At 52.3% G+C, this 17,081-nt stretch overlaps 1 protein-coding gene across 2 annotated transcripts in view; it reads left to right on the top strand.

The window, feature by feature from the left end:
- Window positions 1-16,530, top strand: part of LOC311234503 (serine/threonine-protein phosphatase 2A 65 kDa regulatory subunit A beta isoform-like) — a 51,512-nt gene extending 34,982 nt beyond the window's left edge. The window contains exons 13-15 of one of the 2 annotated variants that reach the window (XM_084321724.1): window positions 401-543; window positions 3,784-3,875; window positions 14,938-16,530. In XM_084321724.1, coding sequence (XP_084177850.1) covers window positions 401-543; window positions 3,784-3,875; window positions 14,938-14,954 — 252 coding nt within the window. In that variant the 3' untranslated portion in view covers window positions 14,955-16,530. The remainder of the gene's footprint in view (window positions 1-400; window positions 544-3,783; window positions 3,876-14,937) is intronic. The other variant, XM_084321725.1, reaches the window with a different exon arrangement.
- Window positions 16,531-17,081: the final 551 nt, after the last annotated feature.

Below are 17,081 nucleotides of genomic sequence, written 5' to 3'. Positions count from 1 at the left end.
ATTCTCAGGAAGGTAGGGTGCGTTACAAATTAAATGTGTTGTTTTCTGAGAGATTTGAGTTAATATGTGCTGCTTGTTATAGAATATAGAATTGTGTATCACGAAATCGCGATGTGATGATTTCATCATGATATGATCCCACTGAATTGAAGTTAGACTTAAGTTTAAACTTAAACCTTGGTCTACCATTGTCAGGAGATGTAATTTCACGGTCATCGATCTACCGCTGTCTCGTCTAGACGAGTTAATGGTCTGTCCTGTGTTTTCCGTCTTCCACTACTGATGACCACCTGTGTCTCAGTCTCTCTCCGAGGCCTGTGGGCAGTACATCACCACCAAACAGATGGGTTAGGGTTACCTAACACCACCTGTGGTCCTGACATGCTCTTCCCTCTCTCAGTCTCTCTCCGAGGCGTGTGGTCAGGACATCACCACCAAACAGATGCTGCCAGTGGTCCTCAAGATGTCTAACGACCAGGTGGCCAACGTCCGCTTCAACGTGGCCAAGTCCCTGCAGAAGATCGGACCCGTCCTTGATAGCAAGTATGTCCTCTCGTCGGTCTTCAAGTCCATATGAGTGGCTCCTCCCCCTCCTGGCCCTTTAGTCGTACGCTCACAAGACCCCGGTGATGTGGCTCCTCCCCCTCCTGACCCTTTAGTCGTACGCTCACAAGACCCCTGTGATGTGGCTCCTCCCCCTCCTGACCCTTTAGTCGTACGCTCACAAGACCCCTGTGATGTGGCTCCTCCCCCTCCTGACCCTTTAGTCGTACGCTCACAAGACCCTGTGATGTGGCTCCTCCCCCTCCTGACCCTTTAGTCGTACGCTCACAAGACCCCGGTGATGTGGCTCCTCCCCCTCCTGGCCCTTTAGTCGTACGCTCACAAGACCCCGGTGATGTGGCTCCTCCCCCTCCTGGCCCTTTAGTCGTACGCTCACAAGACCCCTGTGATGTGGCTCCTCCCCCTCCTGGCCCTTTAGTTGTACGCTCACAAGACCCCTGTGATGTGGCTCCTCCCCCTCCTGACCCTTTAGTCGTACGCTCACAAGACCCCTGTGATGTGGCTCCTCCCCCTCCTGACCCTTTAGTCGTACGCTCACAAGACCCTGTGATGTGGCTCCTCCCCCTCCTGCCCCTTTAGTCGTACGCTCACAAGACCCCTGTGATGTGGCTCCTCCCCCTCCTGGCCCTTTAGTCGTACGCTCACAAGAACCCGTGATGTGGCTCCTCCCCCTCCTGGCCATAACATATTGACCAGGTTTATAGGCCCAACCTTCTGACCACCAGATCCAATCAGATCTCAGATAAACTAAAATAAACGGAAAGTAAGGAATTGCTTGTGAAAGCTTTGCCCAATTTGCACCAAACTTGACGCATATACTTGTCTCCCAGTAAGAACTCGATCACAACAACACGCTGTGTCTTTGATAACTCACTGAGGGGATCGATATGTAACCGGTGTGACCTGAACCTGACCGTGGGGATGTTGTTAGATCCTAGTCTACTGAGTGCATTCATCTAGTTTAGCATGTGTTTAATACATTTAAAAAATAGTTTTAATATATATAAAAATATAATGTAAACCACAAGGCCGCCTCGTTCCATTAGACGGGTTGGAAAGCAGCGAGCACTGGACGTGAACGACCCCCCTCTCTAACCCCCCCCCCCCCCCTCTTGTCCCAGCTCCCTGCAGACCCTCTCTAACCCCCCCCCCTCTTGTCCCAGCTCCCTGCAGACCCTCTCCAACCCCCCCCCCCCCCTCTCTTGTCCCAGCTCCCTGCAGACCCTCTCTACCCCCCCCCCCCCCCTCTTGTCCCAGCTCCCTGCAGACCCTCTCTAACCCCCCCCCCCCCCTCTTGTCCCAGCTCCCTGCAGACCCTCTCTAACCCCCCCCCCCCCCCCCCTCTTGTCCCAGCTCCCTGCAGACCCTCTCTAACCCCCCCCCCCCCCCCTCTTGTCCCAGCTCCCTGCAGACCCTCTCTAACCCCCCCCCCCCCCCCTCTTGTCCCAGCTCCCTGCAGACCCTCTCTAACCCCCCTCCCCCCTCTCTTGTCCCAGCTCCCTGCAGACCCTCTCTAACCCCCCCCCCCCCCCTCTTGTCCCAGCTCCCTGCAGACCCTCTCTAACCCCCCCCCCCCTTGTCCCAGCTCCCTGCAGACCCTCTCTAACCCCCCCCCCCCCCCCTCTTGTGCCCAGCTCCCTGCAGACCCTCTCTAACCCCCCCCCCCCCCTCTTGTCCCAGCTCCCTGCAGACCCTCTCTAACCCCCCCCCCCTCTTGTGCCCAGCTCCCTGCAGACCCTCTCTAACCCTCCCCCCCCCCCCCTCTTGTCCCAGCTCCCTGCAGACCCTCTCTAACCCCCCCCCCCCCCCTCTTGTCCCAGCTCCCTGCAGACCCTCTCTAACCCCCCCCCCCCCCTCTTGTCCCAGCTCCCTGCAGACCCTCTCTAACCCCCCCCCTCTTGTCCCAGCTCCCTGCAGACCCTCTCTAACCCCCCCCCCCTCTTGTCCCAGCTCCCTGCAGACCCTCTCTAACCCCCCCCCCCCCCCCCTCTCTTGTCCCAGCTCCCTGCAGACCCTCTCTAACCCCCCCCCCCCCTCTTGTCCCAGCTCCCTGCAGACCCTCTCTAACCCCCCCCCCCCTCTTGTCCCAGCTCCCTGCAGACCCTCTCTAACCCCCCCCCCCCCCCCCTCTTGTCCCAGCTCCCTGCAGACCCTCTCTAACCCCCCCCCCCCCCCTCTCTTGTCCCAGCTCCCTGCAGACCCTCTCTAACCCCCCCCCCCCTCTTGTCCCAGCTCCCTGCAGACCCTCTCTAACACCCCCCCCCCCCCTCTTGTGCCCAGCTCCCTGCAGACCCTCTCTAACCCCCCCCCCCCCCTCTTGTCCCAGCTCCCTGCACACCCTCTCTAACCCCCCCCCCCTCTTGTCCCAGCTCCCTGCAGACCCTCTCTAACCCCCCCCCCCTCTTGTCCCAGCTCCCTGCAGACCCTCTCTAACCCCCCCCCCCCCCTCTTGTCCCAGCTCCCTGCAGACCCTCTCTAACCCCCCCCCCCCCCCTCTTGTCCCAGCTCCCTGCAGACCCTCTCTAACCCCCCCCCCCCTCTTGTCCCAGCTCCCTGCAGACCCTCTCTAACCCCCCCCCCCCTCTTGTGCCAGCTCCCTGCAGACCCTCTCTAACCCCCCCCCCCCCCTCTTGTCCCAGCTCCCTGCAGACCCTCTCTAACCCCCCCCCCCCTCTTGTCCCAGCTCCCCTCTCTAACCCCGCCCCCCCCCCCTCTTGTCCCAGCTCCCTGCAGACCCTCTCTAACCCCCCCCCCCCCCTCTTGTCCCAGCTCCCTGCAGACCCTCTCTAACCCCCCCCCCCCCCCTCTTGTCCCAGCTCCCTGCAGACCCTCTCTAACCCCCCCCCCCCCCCTCTTGTGCCCAGCTCCCTGCAGACCCTCTCTAACCCCCCCCCCCCCCCCCTCTTGTCCCAGCTCCCTGCAGACCCTCTCTAACCCCCCCCCCCCCTCTTGTGCCCAGCTCCCTGCAGACCCTCTCTAACCCCCCCCCCCTCTTGTGCCCAGCTCCCTGCAGACCCTCTCTAACCCCCCCCCCCTCTTGTGCCCAGCTCCCTGCAGACCCTCTCTAACCCCCCCCCCTCTTGTGCCAGCTCCCTGCAGACCCTCTCTAACCCCCCCCCTCTTGTGCCCAGCTCCCTGCAGACCCTCTCTAACCCCCCCCCCCTCTTGTCCCAGCTCCCTGCAGACCCTCTCTAACCCTACCCCCCCCTCTTGTGCCAGCTCCCTGCAGACGGAGGTGAAGCCGGTGTTGGAGAAGTTGGCCAACGACACAGACATGGATGTCAAGTATTTTGCCCAAGAGGCCATCAGTGGTAAAGCGCTTCTCTTCTCTTTCTATTCTCTGCATTACGTTTTAGTCGAGTTGTTCTTCTGTCTTGACGTTTTCTATTCTCTGTGTAACTGAGGGGTACAATTCCCTGACTGTATTACTAGATATGATACTTACTACCACTACCTTTGTACTTAATATTCGGCCACCCAGTACACGGCATAAATATATTATCATGAACACTCTCACGTAGATGAAACGGATCCAACACAAATGTACGAATTAGAAACAGGTCTTTATTTTCCTACACAGCGATGGTGTGTAGAATAAGCACTTAATCACTTAATTACATTTATGAATTGAAATAGTATGCACTTTTATGGCAAGGAGTATTCGTCGGTATATCAATAGATAATGTCCAATCTCTGAAGGCGCAGGTGGTAAATATACGACCTGGAATAGTTAAGGAATAACAGCAATGATACTTTAATGATTATAGGCTGGATACACTAGAGGGGGTTAATCCGGTCGATTGTAAGCCGACAGGAGTAGGAGGGGGGGGGGGGGTAGAATCCAGCTGCCTCGTCCGGCCAAGGGTATCCCAGGAGAACCCACTGTAGTGCCGTTCAATGCGCCGGCGATCCTTGGACCACAGATGAAAGCAGGTGGACTCTTTGTGGGCCGGCTCTCTCCGGTCCACGGGGGAGAGATGTGGAGAGACCTCGTCTTGCAGAGCGTCTCCTCAACTTGCGTCCTCTCCAGGGGGGGGGGGTTCCAACACACGGTAGTGTCGGGGGTCTTTATCCATAGAATAATCAAAGTATCCAAAGCATAATCCGTGCCTGGGAAGGCGGGCTGTCGTCGGTAGAATAATCCGGTATACAGGTCCACTCGCTCGTCGGCTCTGGGGCTCCTCGGGTGCAGCTTCACATAGGGTCAACCACCCTGGGTAAGCAGCCAGTTCTCTGCCCGAAACGATGGGGTACTGACTACGGTAGTATTCTCACCGCACGAAGCACTATATATTAACAGACTATTATTAGCTTAATAGACTAAGTCCAACTCGACGATATAGTGCCAAATATGACTATTCAAATATTAATATACACGATGTCTCAATACCGATGGTAGGCGAACTTGGCCTTACTCCCACACGTGGCATCGCGGGGAGGCTTTACGTCTGTGACTCTATTGGAGGGTAAGAAACTGGACTGAAAAGAAAGTCCTACTTTAGTAGCGCAGTATATATACGCACTATGAACAAATAGTCCCATTAGTGGTGCGGTAGCCAAATTCCTACGCGGAACTAGGACTTGTTCGTACATGTCGAGCGGTACGTTTGAACTGGGTCTGAGGGGTATGGCAGCCTGGCACCAAGGTCTCGACCAATGGTAGAATGGAGACTATTATGGGATGTTCAGTAGGCTAGAATGGATATTCAATGCATATTGTACAAGGAATATACAAGGGATATCAGGGAATATTAGAGAATATACAAATACAATTAAATATATATATATAAATAAATATATATATTCGGTTTAATCTGGCCCTTCACAACAGCCACCCCCTGAATAGGTCCCAGACCTAATCAGTTAAACGGAGACAGATTAATCGCGTTGTCTATTTACACATAAGGGTTTGCTGTAGGGGTCAGTCAACTTCACAAAGTCATAGGGTTGTAGGGTCATGGTCATCATCGATTGTGTCTGGGAGTCGAGGCAGTTCTATGAGCCTTGCCACGGGACGGGTGTAAGTGCGACCCTGGACGAGCACTTCAGCTGCTCGGACCTTGCCGTCGGCACCGGTGATCACTTTGCTTACGCGGCCGGCCGGCCACATAGCTCTGGGCAGTGATTGATCAATAATCATGACGACTGTTCCTTCTGTCAAATTGTCTCTCTCCTTTACCCACTTCTGGCGGGTCTGTAGAGACGGTAGGTAGTGCAGTAGGAAACTGTTCCAAAACTTGTCGGCTAATACTTGGCTGTACCTCCACATTCGTCGGCCGTTCGCTTCTTCAGGCCGGTACATTGTCTGTGGTAATGTGGGATCTAGCCGCCCCATCAGGAGTGTGTTGGGGGTAACTGGGTCGATATCCGCCACATCACTGGAGACATATCCGAGGGGCTTCGAGTTAAGTACTCCCTCAATCTCCGTGAGGACTGTCATTAGGACTTCTTCCGCCACAGTCTGGGCCCCAAGTACTGCGTACAGGGCTGTCTTTATGGAGCGCACTTCTCGTTCCCAAGTGCCACCGAAGTGGGGTGCGTTTGGGGGGTTGAATTGGAAATCAACCTGTGCTGGAGCGAGGTGGGTCTTAAGTTCTGGGCCCATAGCTTGGAAGCTCTCTCTCAGCTCTCTTTCGCCGCCTTTAAAGTTTGTCCCATGATCGGACAATAGGGTAGACGGTCTTCCTTTCCGTGATATGAATCTACGGAAGGCCATAAGGAATGAGTCTGTGCTCATGGTCGGGAGAAGCTCGATGTGTATCGCTCTGGTGGTCATGCATTTGAATACAATACCCCACCGCTTCTCGGTTCCTCTTCCTTTCTTTATGTGCAGCGGGCCAAAGCAGTCCATACCCGTTGAGTGGAATGGCTTGTCACCGATTCGGAGGCGACATGGAGGAAGGTCAGCCATCCTTGGTATGCTGGGCTGCGCGCGCCACTTGCGGCAGTCTAGACATGTTCGTTGGAAGCGTCGTACCGCCTCTCTTCCTTGTAGGATCCAGTAACGACGTCTGCTTTCCGCGAAGACTCTTTCTGCTCCTGCGTGATGTACATCCTCATCGTATTTCTTTATAATCAGCTCTGTGACCTTGTGTCGGCTGTTCAATACGATCGGGTATTTAATGTCATCCGGTAGATTGGGGGCTCTGCGTAGGCGACCACCCACTCTGATGAGGGTGTGAGCGTCGCTCTCGGGGGCCAGATGAATTAATCTGCTGTCGGATGGGACGGGCTTTCCTCCCTGTAGACAGGCCAATTCATCGGGGAACGAGTCTCTCTGGGCTCGCTGCAGTAGAAGCAATTCTGCTTCCTCGTAGTTAGCTGCTGACATATCAGCAGGGGACTTGCACTCCGGGTGGTACCGCAGGAATGTTCTTTGTTGTGCACTCTCTATGGACGTGCAATCGTTTATGTTAGGGTCGGTGGAGGCTACGGTGCTCAATCCACAGAACACAGACTTCTTAATTTCCACCTCCTCTGGACTTGCTTCCCTCGGGATAGGCTTGGGCCACTGTCCTTCCGGGAGTCTTAGGAATGCGGGGCCGTCACTGTAGACATTGCGACGGGTGAGGTCATCCAGGGGCATCCCCCGGGTGATGACGTCAGCTGGGTTCTGTTTTGTATCAACGTAGCGCCACTCTGTTTCTCCGGTTAACTCTTCGGTTAAGTCTTGAATCTCGGTGACTCTGACTCCCACGAAGACTTTGTACTTGCATGAGTCCGATTTGATCCAGGCGAGTACCGTCGTGGAATCTGACCACAGGATTGTTCTAGACACCGGTATGGTGAGCTCACGTTGGATGAGCGTGGCTAGGTGCGCTCCGGCTAGGGCTGCGCAGAGCTCTAGACGTGGGATAGATTGTTGCTTGCGTGGGGCTATTCTCGAGCGGGCGAGGACAAATGCTGTGTAGATCTCTCCCCCTTGGTCTTGGGCCCGCAAGTAGGCTACTGATCCGTATGCGACCTCTGAGGCGTCACTGAAGACGTGCAAGTCCATTTTACATGTCTCTGGCCTCACCGTGGGTGGGAAGTAGCTTCGGCGCATATTAACGCCTGGGAGTGAGTGGAGCTCCATCTCCCACTCTCTCCAGGTGGATGCAAGGTGTGCGGGAATGGGGTCGTCCCAGCCCTGGTCCTTGTCCCACAATGCTCGTACAATCATTTTTGCCCTGGTGGTGTACGGTAGAATACATCCTAGCGGGTCATATTGTCGGGCGAGTGTTGTGTACACACTCCGTCTGGTGGTCGGCGCCGCCGCCGGCCTTCCCTGCTCCGTAGTCAGGGGCTTGTGTCTGTAGTGAAGCGAATCTGTTTTGAATCGCCACACCAATCCCAGGGTCATCTCCTGGGCTTCTCCCGGGATTGTAGCCATCCAGGTCTCGCTGCTGGCTGCCTTGTCCTCGGAGGAGAGGCTGCGCAGTACTTGCGGATCGCTGCTGGCCCACTGCCTGAGATCAAAGCCGCCTTTGATCAATGAGGCGCGGAGTTTAATCAGGAGAGCCTCGGCTTCTTCCTGGGTTGAAAGGCTTTGTAGACAGTTGTCTACGTAGAAGCTGTTCTTTACGCTGTGTTGGACCTCTTCGTCCGCTGCTGGGTCCTCTGCTACATGTTTCTGTAGTGCAAATGTCGCACAGCAGGGGCTGCACGTCGTTCCGAAGGGGAGGACTTCCCACGTCGTTCCGAAGGGGAGGACTTCCCATTGGTAGATGGCTGGGTGCTCATCTCCTGGCTTCTCTCTCCATAGGAACCGTAACAGGGGCTTGTCCGCCTCTACTAATCTCACCTGCAGGAACATTCCTTTAATGTCCCCGCTGATGGCCACCTTTTCCTGGCGGAAGCGGAGTAGAACGCCGAGTAGGGAGGGGCCGAGTGTGGGACCGGGCAGTAACTCTTTATTCAGATTTTGGGATCCGATCTGGTAGCTGCAGTTAAATACTATGCGGTCTTTACCGTTGTGATGGACCTTGTGGTGGGGCACGTACCACGATTCAGTGGTCTGGTCAGCCTCTTTAATGTCCATCTTTGTGACGTGTCCCGCTGTGATGAGCTTCTCAATCTCAGCGCGGTATACACTCTCTTGGGCGGGGTTCTTGGCTAAGCGCCGCTCCGTGTTCAGCAGGTACCGTTCTATGGCGTCTGTCTTGGCGTGGAAAGTAGGCATTCCTTCTCGCCGCAGGAGTGGCGTGGCGTATCTCAACACGCCGTTGACCGGGACTCTCTTGGTCCCTGTCTCGAGGAGGTGAATTGCGTAAATGTCATCTTTAGAGCGAATGTCTTTCTTTCCATTCTTAAAGGGCATTTGTTCCAAGCTCCATAGCCGCTCTACGTGTTGCAGGAGTGCGGTTTCTCCCTCTGTGACTCGGGAGTGGAGACATCTAGTGGCTGTACTTCGGTTGAGAGATTTGGCGAGCGGGCCTTGGAGAGTCCATCCCAAACGGGTCTCGACTGCTGCAGGACAGCCTCGGGGTCCGGTATGAACCCGGTCTATCGGGACAATGAGGTCTGCATGGTCGGAGCCTATCAACAGGGTCGGCATAGCATTGTCTATGAGCGGGATCGGTAACTTGCGCAGATGTGCATATTTCTCCATCAGCTTGGCGACGGGGTATGTGTACCGCGACAGTCCTATTTCTTGGCTGGTGAAAGCGTCTGCAATCTGGTACCGTCGCTCAGGCTGGCCGCTTGCTGCGATAGAGAATGAGACATTCTCGCCCTTTATCGTCTTCAAATCTCGTCTTATTGTCCGAATTGTCATTTGGGTTTCGCTTCCCCGCAGCCCTAGCTGGGCCGCAGCGGAGGCGAGCAGCAGGGTCTTCTCTGACCCGTCATCGAGGACGGCGTAAGTGTCCAGGACTTTATTCTGGTAGCTTAGTGTCACACGCACTACTTTTAGGAGTACTCGGGCTCCACTGCTGCTGGCGGGATCGATGTACATGACGCTCGCTTTGCGGCTGGATGGTGCAGGTGAAGGGCGCCGTCTGTTACTGTCGTGAAGTATGTCCAGATGGGCTCCATCGCACTTGGTGCACCTTTTCTTTAAGCGGCATTCAGCTGCCATGTGTGAGCGCGCACAGCGAAAACAGCGCTTGTTGGATTTTATCCATTGACCTGCTTCCTCCGCGTTCAGCTTGGGGAAGGAGTCACATTGCGCTAGCCAGTGTTCTTTCTCACAGTAGGGGCACACTATCTTCCACTTCTCCGTTCTGGAGGGGGTACTGTGGCTCCTGCTGCTCGGTACTGACTCCGATTGGTGCATCACAGTCACCGATCTTCTTCCATCATTTAGTCGTCTGGTTCCTTCTCTGGAGCCAGGGGTGCTCCGTCCGAATGTATCTAGCCGTAGGCTGCTGACTTCTCTCGCCAGGAAGTCTGCTAGATCGAGGAGGTTCGGTTCGGGGCCATTCGGGTCTCTGTGGTCCCTCTGCCGCCTAAAGCGCTCCTGACGAGCGGGCGGCAGCTTCTCCAGGATCCTTTCCACATTTGAGTTGGCGTAAAGTTCATACTTCCCCTTCTCTCTTTGCGCTCCCAACATCCCTACCAGGGACTGCACTCTGATGGACAGGTCGTCCAGTGCTCGATTGTCTATTGCTGGGGGTAAGCGGTCGATGTGTCGGATCTCCTGGATCACGTAATCCCATATGCGCCCATACCTCTGGTCCAATGCTACCAGCGCTGCTGTGTATGGGGTGGTGGAAGTCGCGTAGGCGAGCGCTATATTATGTGCGCGGGGCACCTTTAAGTGCTGCAGTAGGATGGCGTATTTGTGGCGTTCATCCAATACATCCACCAACATGGTCTCCAGACACATGCGGAGTTCTGTATACTGGGCCCGGTTCTCTTGGGTGAAGTCGGGTACCATAGGCGTGCCAATGTATGACGCTGACTGTGGATACATCGGCGAGCGTTGGGGGAGAGGCCTCCTAGGCGAGTCTCCTCCCGCTCCTTGGTATGGGCTGGTACCGGCAGTGTACCATGGCCCGCTTGTCCAGGTGCTGTTACTCGGTGCGGGTCGTGCGTCGTGCTCACCCGTGTATAGAGTCGGGGGTCTGTAGCGCAGCTCCGCGGGAGTATAGCCTGGGCTGTACCGGACCTCCTGGTCCGGTAGAGTACTGTGCTGTCTTCGGGCGCGGTTCTCCTCCTCTTCCTCTTCGTCTTCAGTTAGGTCATCCAGTGCTTGTAGTCTCTGGTTTAGCCTCTCCACAGGATATGCTGCTCCTTCCCGGTTGCTAGGTCTCGCTTGGACCGGTGGGGGGAGGTGGTCTGTGGGGGGTATAGACCTCGTCTGTTGGTCAAGTTCAGGGTTGTTTACTCGGCTAGGGGATGCCGCCCTGGAGGTGTGTCTAGACGAGTTCCTGGAGCCTCTGGCGGAGGGAGAGGGTGTTGTCCGTTTGATCAGCTGTTCTATTAGTTGCGCTTGCTGTCTGTCGCGCTCTGCGTCCCGTAGAGCACCAGCAGCTGCTCGCTGGCTGTCTGCTCGGTCTCGGGCCACATTCTCTTCCATCTGAATGCGTCTTATTTCCAGGCGTATGTGCTCTTCTTCGCTCCGTTGCTGTAGCTGCAATCGATCGCGTTCACCCTGGAGTCTATCGCGTTCAGTAGAGGCTTTCAGGCTGACGAGGAATGCCTGCTGTAGGGTCCTCTCTGCCTCGCTGGGAGAAGGCGGTTGTATAGGGGAGCCTTCCCTCGGGGTACTCCTTGCGGAGCCTTGGAGCTCTATCTCCACGGTGCTCTCCCCGTCTTCTTCCGTGCCGAGTTCTCTCTCGGTAGCGTTGTATTCCTCCCGGGACTCATCGGGGACTACTTCTTCAGTACTGGCGGGGTGTGAAGTCATGTCTGGTTCCCACTGGTCCCCACCGTGAACTTGGTCAGTTACATTAGAGCCCGTAGGGGCCTCTATGGTCGGGGTAGTCTGGGCGTTGGGGTTAGACATACTTTTACTTTCTAGTTTTACCGCGTTTACTGTTAGTAGAAGACTAGGTTGTTGACTGACAGCGTAAGCCTCTAAGTACTGAGGGAGCCGTCGTTCGCGCTGCGGGCGTTGGTTAGGAGGATCGTTTCGTGGAGTGTTCATCATAGGCCATTTCAATATTAATAACACTATATTAATATTACACTGATTACCCTCCGGCTCGAAGGACCAATTGTAACTGAGGGGTACAATTCCCTGACTGTATTACTAGATATGATACTTACTACCACTACCTTTGTACTTAATATTCGGCCACCCAGTACACGGCATAAATATATTATCATGAACACTCTCACGTAGATGAAACGGATCCAACACAAATGTACGAATTAGAAACAGGTCTTTATTTTCCTACACAGCGATGGTGTGTAGAATAAGCACTTAATCACTTAATTACATTTATGAATTGAAATAGTATGCACTTTTATGGCAAGGAGTATTCGTCGGTATATCAATAGATAATGTCCAATCTCTGAAGGCGCAGGTGGTAAATATACGACCTGGAATAGTTAAGGAATAACAGCAATGATACTTTAATGATTATAGGCTGGATACACTAGAGGGGGTTAATCCGGTCGATTGTAAGCCGACAGGAGTAGGAGGGGGGGGGGGGGTAGAATCCAGCTGCCTCGTCCGGCCAAGGGTATCCCAGGAGAACCCACTGTAGTGCCGTTCAATGCGCCGGCGATCCTTGGACCACAGATGAAAGCAGGTGGACTCTTTGTGGGCCGGCTCTCTCCGGTCCACGGGGGAGAGATGTGGAGAGACCTCGTCTTGCAGAGCGTCTCCTCAACTTGCGTCCTCTCCAGGGGGGGGGGGGTTCCAACACACGGTAGTGTCGGGGGTCTTTATCCATAGAATAATCAAAGTATCCAAAGCATAATCCGTGCCTGGGAAGGCGGGCTGTCGTCGGTAGAATAATCCGGTATACAGGTCCACTCGCTCGTCGGCTCTGGGGCTCCTCGGGTGCAGCTTCACATAGGGTCAACCACCCTGGGTAAGCAGCCAGTTCTCTGCCCGAAACGATGGGGTACTGACTACGGTAGTATTCTCACCGCACGAAGCACTATATATTAACAGACTATTATTAGCTTAATAGACTACGTCCAACTCGACGATATAGTGCCAAATATGACTATTCAAATATTAATATACACGATGTCTCAATACCGATGGTAGGCGAACTTGGCCTTACTCCCACACGTGGCATCGCGGGGAGGCTTTACGTCTGTGACTCTATTGGAGGGTAAGAAACTGGACTGAAAAGAAAGTCCTACTTTAGTAGCGCAGTATATATACGCACTATGAACAAATAGTCCCATTAGTGGTGCGGTAGCCAAATTCCTACGCGGAACTAGGACTTGTTCGTACATGTCGAGCGGTACGTTTGAACTGGGTCTGAGGGGTATGGCAGCCTGGCACCAAGGTCTCGACCAATGGTAGAATGGAGACTATTATGGGATGTTCAGTAGGCTAGAATGGATATTCAATGCATATTGTACAAGGAATATACAAGGGATATCAGGGAATATTAGAGAATATACAAATACAATTAAATATATATATATAAATAAATATATATATTCGGTTTAATCTGGCCCTTCACAACACTCTGCATTACGTTTTAGTTGAGTTGTTCTTCTGTCTTGACGTTTTCTATTCTCTGCATTACGTTTTAGTTTAGTTGTTCTTTTGTCGTGACGTTTTCTATTCTCTGCATTACGTTTTAGTCGAGTTGTTCTTCTGTCTTGACGTTTTCTATTCTCTGCATTACGTTTTAGTCGAGTTGTTCTTCTGTCTTGACGTTTTCTATTCTCTGCATTACGTTTTATTTTAGTTGTTCTTTTGTCTTGATGTTTTCTATTCTCTGCATTACGTTTTAGTTTAGTTGTTCTTTTGTCGTGACGTTTTCTATTCTCTGCATTACGTTTTAGTTTAGTTGTTCTTTTGTCGTGACGTTTTCTATTCTCTGCATTACGTTTTAGTTTAGTTGTTCTTTTGTCGTGACGTTTTCTATTCTCTACATTACGTTTTAGTTGAGTTGTTCTTTTGTCTTGACGTTTTCTATTCTCTGCATTACGTTTTAGTTGAGTTGTTCTTTTGTCTTGACGTTTTCTATTCTCTGCATTACGTTTTAGTTGAGTTGTTCTTTTGTCTTGATGTTTTCTATTCTCTGCATTACGTTTTAGTTTAGTTGTTCTTTTGTCTTGATGTTTTCTATTCTCTGCATTACGTTTTAGTTTAGTTGTTCTTTTGTCTTGATGTTTTCTATTCTCTGCATTACGTTTTAGTTTAGTTGTTCTTTTGTCTTGATGTTTTCTATTCTCTGCATTACGTTTTAGTTTAGTTGTTCTTTTGTCTTGATGTTTTCTATTCTCTGCATTACGTTTTAGTTGAGTTGTTCTTTTGTCGTGACGTTTTCTATTCTCTGCATTTACGTTTTAGTTGAGTTGTTCTTTTGTCGTGACGTTTTCTATTCTCTGCATTACGTTTTAGTCTAGTTGTTCTTTTGTCTTGATGTTTTCTATTCTCTGCATTACGTTTTAGTCGAGTTGTTCTTTTGTCTTGATGTTTTCTATTCTCTGCATTACGTTTTAGTCGAGTTGTTCTTTTGTCTTGATGTTTTCTATTCTCTGCATTACGTTTTAGTTTAGTTCTTTTGTCTTGATGTTTTCTATTCTCTGCATTACGTTTTAGTTTAGTTCTTTTGTCTTGATGTTTTCTATTCTCTGCATTACGTTTTAGTTTAGTTGTTCTTTTGTCGTGACGTTTTCTATTCTCTGCATTACGTTTTAGTTGAGTTGTTTTGTCGTGACGTTTTCTATTCTCTGCATTACGTTTTAGTCGAGTTGTTCTTCTGTCTTGATGTTTTCTATTCTCTGCATTACGTTTTAGTTGAGTTGTTTTTCTGTCTTGATGTTTTCTATTCTCTGCATTACGTTTTAGTTGAGTTGTTTTGTCGTGACGTTTTCTATTCTCTGCATTATGTTTTAGTTGAGTTGTTCTTCTGTCTTGATGTTTTCTATTCTCTGCATTACGTTTTAGTTTAGTTGTTCTTTTCTCTTGATGTTTTCTATTCTCTGCATTACGTTTTAGTTGAGTTGTTCTTTTGTTGTGACGTTTTCTATTCTCTGCATTATGTTTTAGTTGAGTTGTTCTTTTGTTGTGATGTTTTCTATTCTCTGCATTACGTTTTAGTTGAGTTGTTTTGTCGTGACGTTTTCTATTCTCTGCATTATGTTTTAGTTGAGTTGTTCTTCTGTCTTGATGTTTTCTATTCTCTGCATTACGTTTTAGTCTAGTTGTTCTTTTGTCTTGATGTTTTCTATTATCTGCATTACGTTTTAGTCGAGTTGTTCTTGTGGAAGGTAACACTGATTCCTTCCGTCTCCTTTCTCTTACAGTTCTGGTCTTGGCATAACCCGTCCAGCACGACGACCACCTGAGACAACGACACACTTTGACAAGATATTTATTGATGTTCAGGATCAGCCGGTTAACGTATAGAGAATTAACAAAAGCTGATAACAATAACAGTTTTATCTATCTAGTTTTTCATCTTTTTTTTTACTCTCCGTCGTCGGTCGTCTATGTCCAGACTTGACGCAGCCTTCCTCCTCCTCATCTCCCTTCCTCTCGCTTCGCTGTATATGGCTTTTAAAACTAGACGTGAGTGTGGCGCGTGACGTGGTGCATGCTAACAGGTGTGCTGCTGTAACTAGCTGGTTAAGTGGTGCATGCTAACCAGTGTGCTGCTGTAACTAGCTGGTTAAGTGGTGCATGCTAACCTGTGTGCTGCTGTAACTAGCTGGTTAGGTGGTGCATGCTAACCTGTGTGCTGCTGTAACTAGCTGGTTAGGTGGTGCATGCTAACCTGTGTGCTGCTGTAACTAGCTGGTTAGGTGGTGCATGCTAACCAGTGTGCTGCTGTAACTAGCTGGTTAAGTGGTGCATGCTAACCTGTGTGCTGCTGTAACTAGCTGGTTAGGTGGTGCATGCTAACCTGTGTGCTGCTGTAACTAGCTGGTTAGGTGGTGCATGCTAACCAGTGTGCTGCTGTAACTAGCTGGTTAGGTGGTGCATGCTAACCTGTGTGCTGCTGTAACTAGCTGGTTAAGTGGTGCATGCTAACCTGTGTGCTGCTGTAACTAGCTGGTTAGGTGGTGCATGCTAACCGCTGTGCTGCTGTAACTAGCTGGTTGAGTGGTGCATGCTAACCGGTGTGCTGCTGTAACTAGCTGGTTAAGTGGTGCATGCTAACCGCTGTGCTGCTGTAACTAGCTGGTTAAGTGGTGCATGCTAACCTGTGTGCTGCTGTAACTAGCTGGTTAGGTGGTGCATGCTAACCTGTGTGCTGCTGTAACTAGCTGGTTAGGTGGTGCATGCTAACCGGTGTGCTGCTGTAACTAGCTGGTTAGGTGGTGCATGCTAACCGGTGTGCTGCTGTAACTAGCTGGTTAGGTGGTGCATGCTAACCGGTGTGCTGCTGTAACTAGCTGGTTAGGTGGTGCATGCTAACCGCTGTGCTGCTGTAACTAGCTGGGCGTCGCTGAGCACAATCCTCTTCACATTCCTCCCCTCTACTGTTGTTGTTTAGCCACGCCCACGGCGGAGCTGCGTGCCCACATCTCGTGTTTCTGCTAACTAGCGCTGCGCCGGCCCCTCTGTGTCGCTGAGCGTCTGCTCCTTGACACACGCTCCCCCTAGAGGCTGCTCCTTGACACACGCTCCCCCTAGAGTCTGCTCCTTGACACACGCTCCCCCTAGAGTCTGCTCCTTGACACACGCTCCCCCTAGAGTCTGCTCCTTGACACACGCTCCCCGTAGAGTCTGCTCCTTGACACACGCTCCCCTAGAGTCTGCTCCTCGACACACGCTCCCCCTAGAGTCTGCTCCTTGACACACGCTCCCCCTAGAGTCTGCTCCTTGACACACGCTCCCCCTAGAGTCTGCTCCTCGACACACGCTCCCCCTAGAGTCTGCTCCTTGACACACGCTCCCCTAGAGTCTGCTCCTCGACACACGCTCCCCCTACAGTCTGCTCCTTGACACACGCTCCCCCTACAGTCTGCTCCTTGACACACGCTCCCCCTAGAGTCTGCTCCTTGACACACGCTCCCCGTAGAGTCTGCTCCTTGACACACGCTCCCCCTAGAGTCTGCTCCTTGACACACGCTCCCCCTAGAGTCTGCTCCTTGACACACGCTCCCCCTAGAGGCTGCTCCTTGACACACGCTCCACCTAGAGTCTGCTCCTTGACACACGCTCCCCCTAGAGTCTGCTCCTTGACACACGCTCCCCCTAGAGTCTGCTCCTTGACACACGCTCCCCCTAGAGTCTGCTCCTTGACACACGCTCCCCCTAGAGTCTGCTCCTTGACACACGCTCCCCCTAGAGTCTGCTTCTTGACACACGCTCCCCCTACAGTCTGCTCCTTGACACACGCTCCCCCTAGAGTCTGCTCCTTGACACACGCTCCCCCTAGAGTCTGCTCCTTGACACACGCTCCCCCTAGAGTCTGCTCCTTGACACACGCTCCCCCTAGAGT

The sequence above is a fragment of the Notolepis coatsorum genome, assembly GCF_963971535.1.
Source record: "Notolepis coatsorum genome assembly, chromosome: 1".
NCBI classification, from domain to species: domain Eukaryota; kingdom Metazoa; phylum Chordata; class Actinopteri; order Aulopiformes; family Paralepididae; genus Notolepis; species Notolepis coatsorum.
The sequence above is the reverse complement of the archived record's forward strand: the minus strand, read 5'-3'. Positions and strand labels throughout refer to the sequence as shown.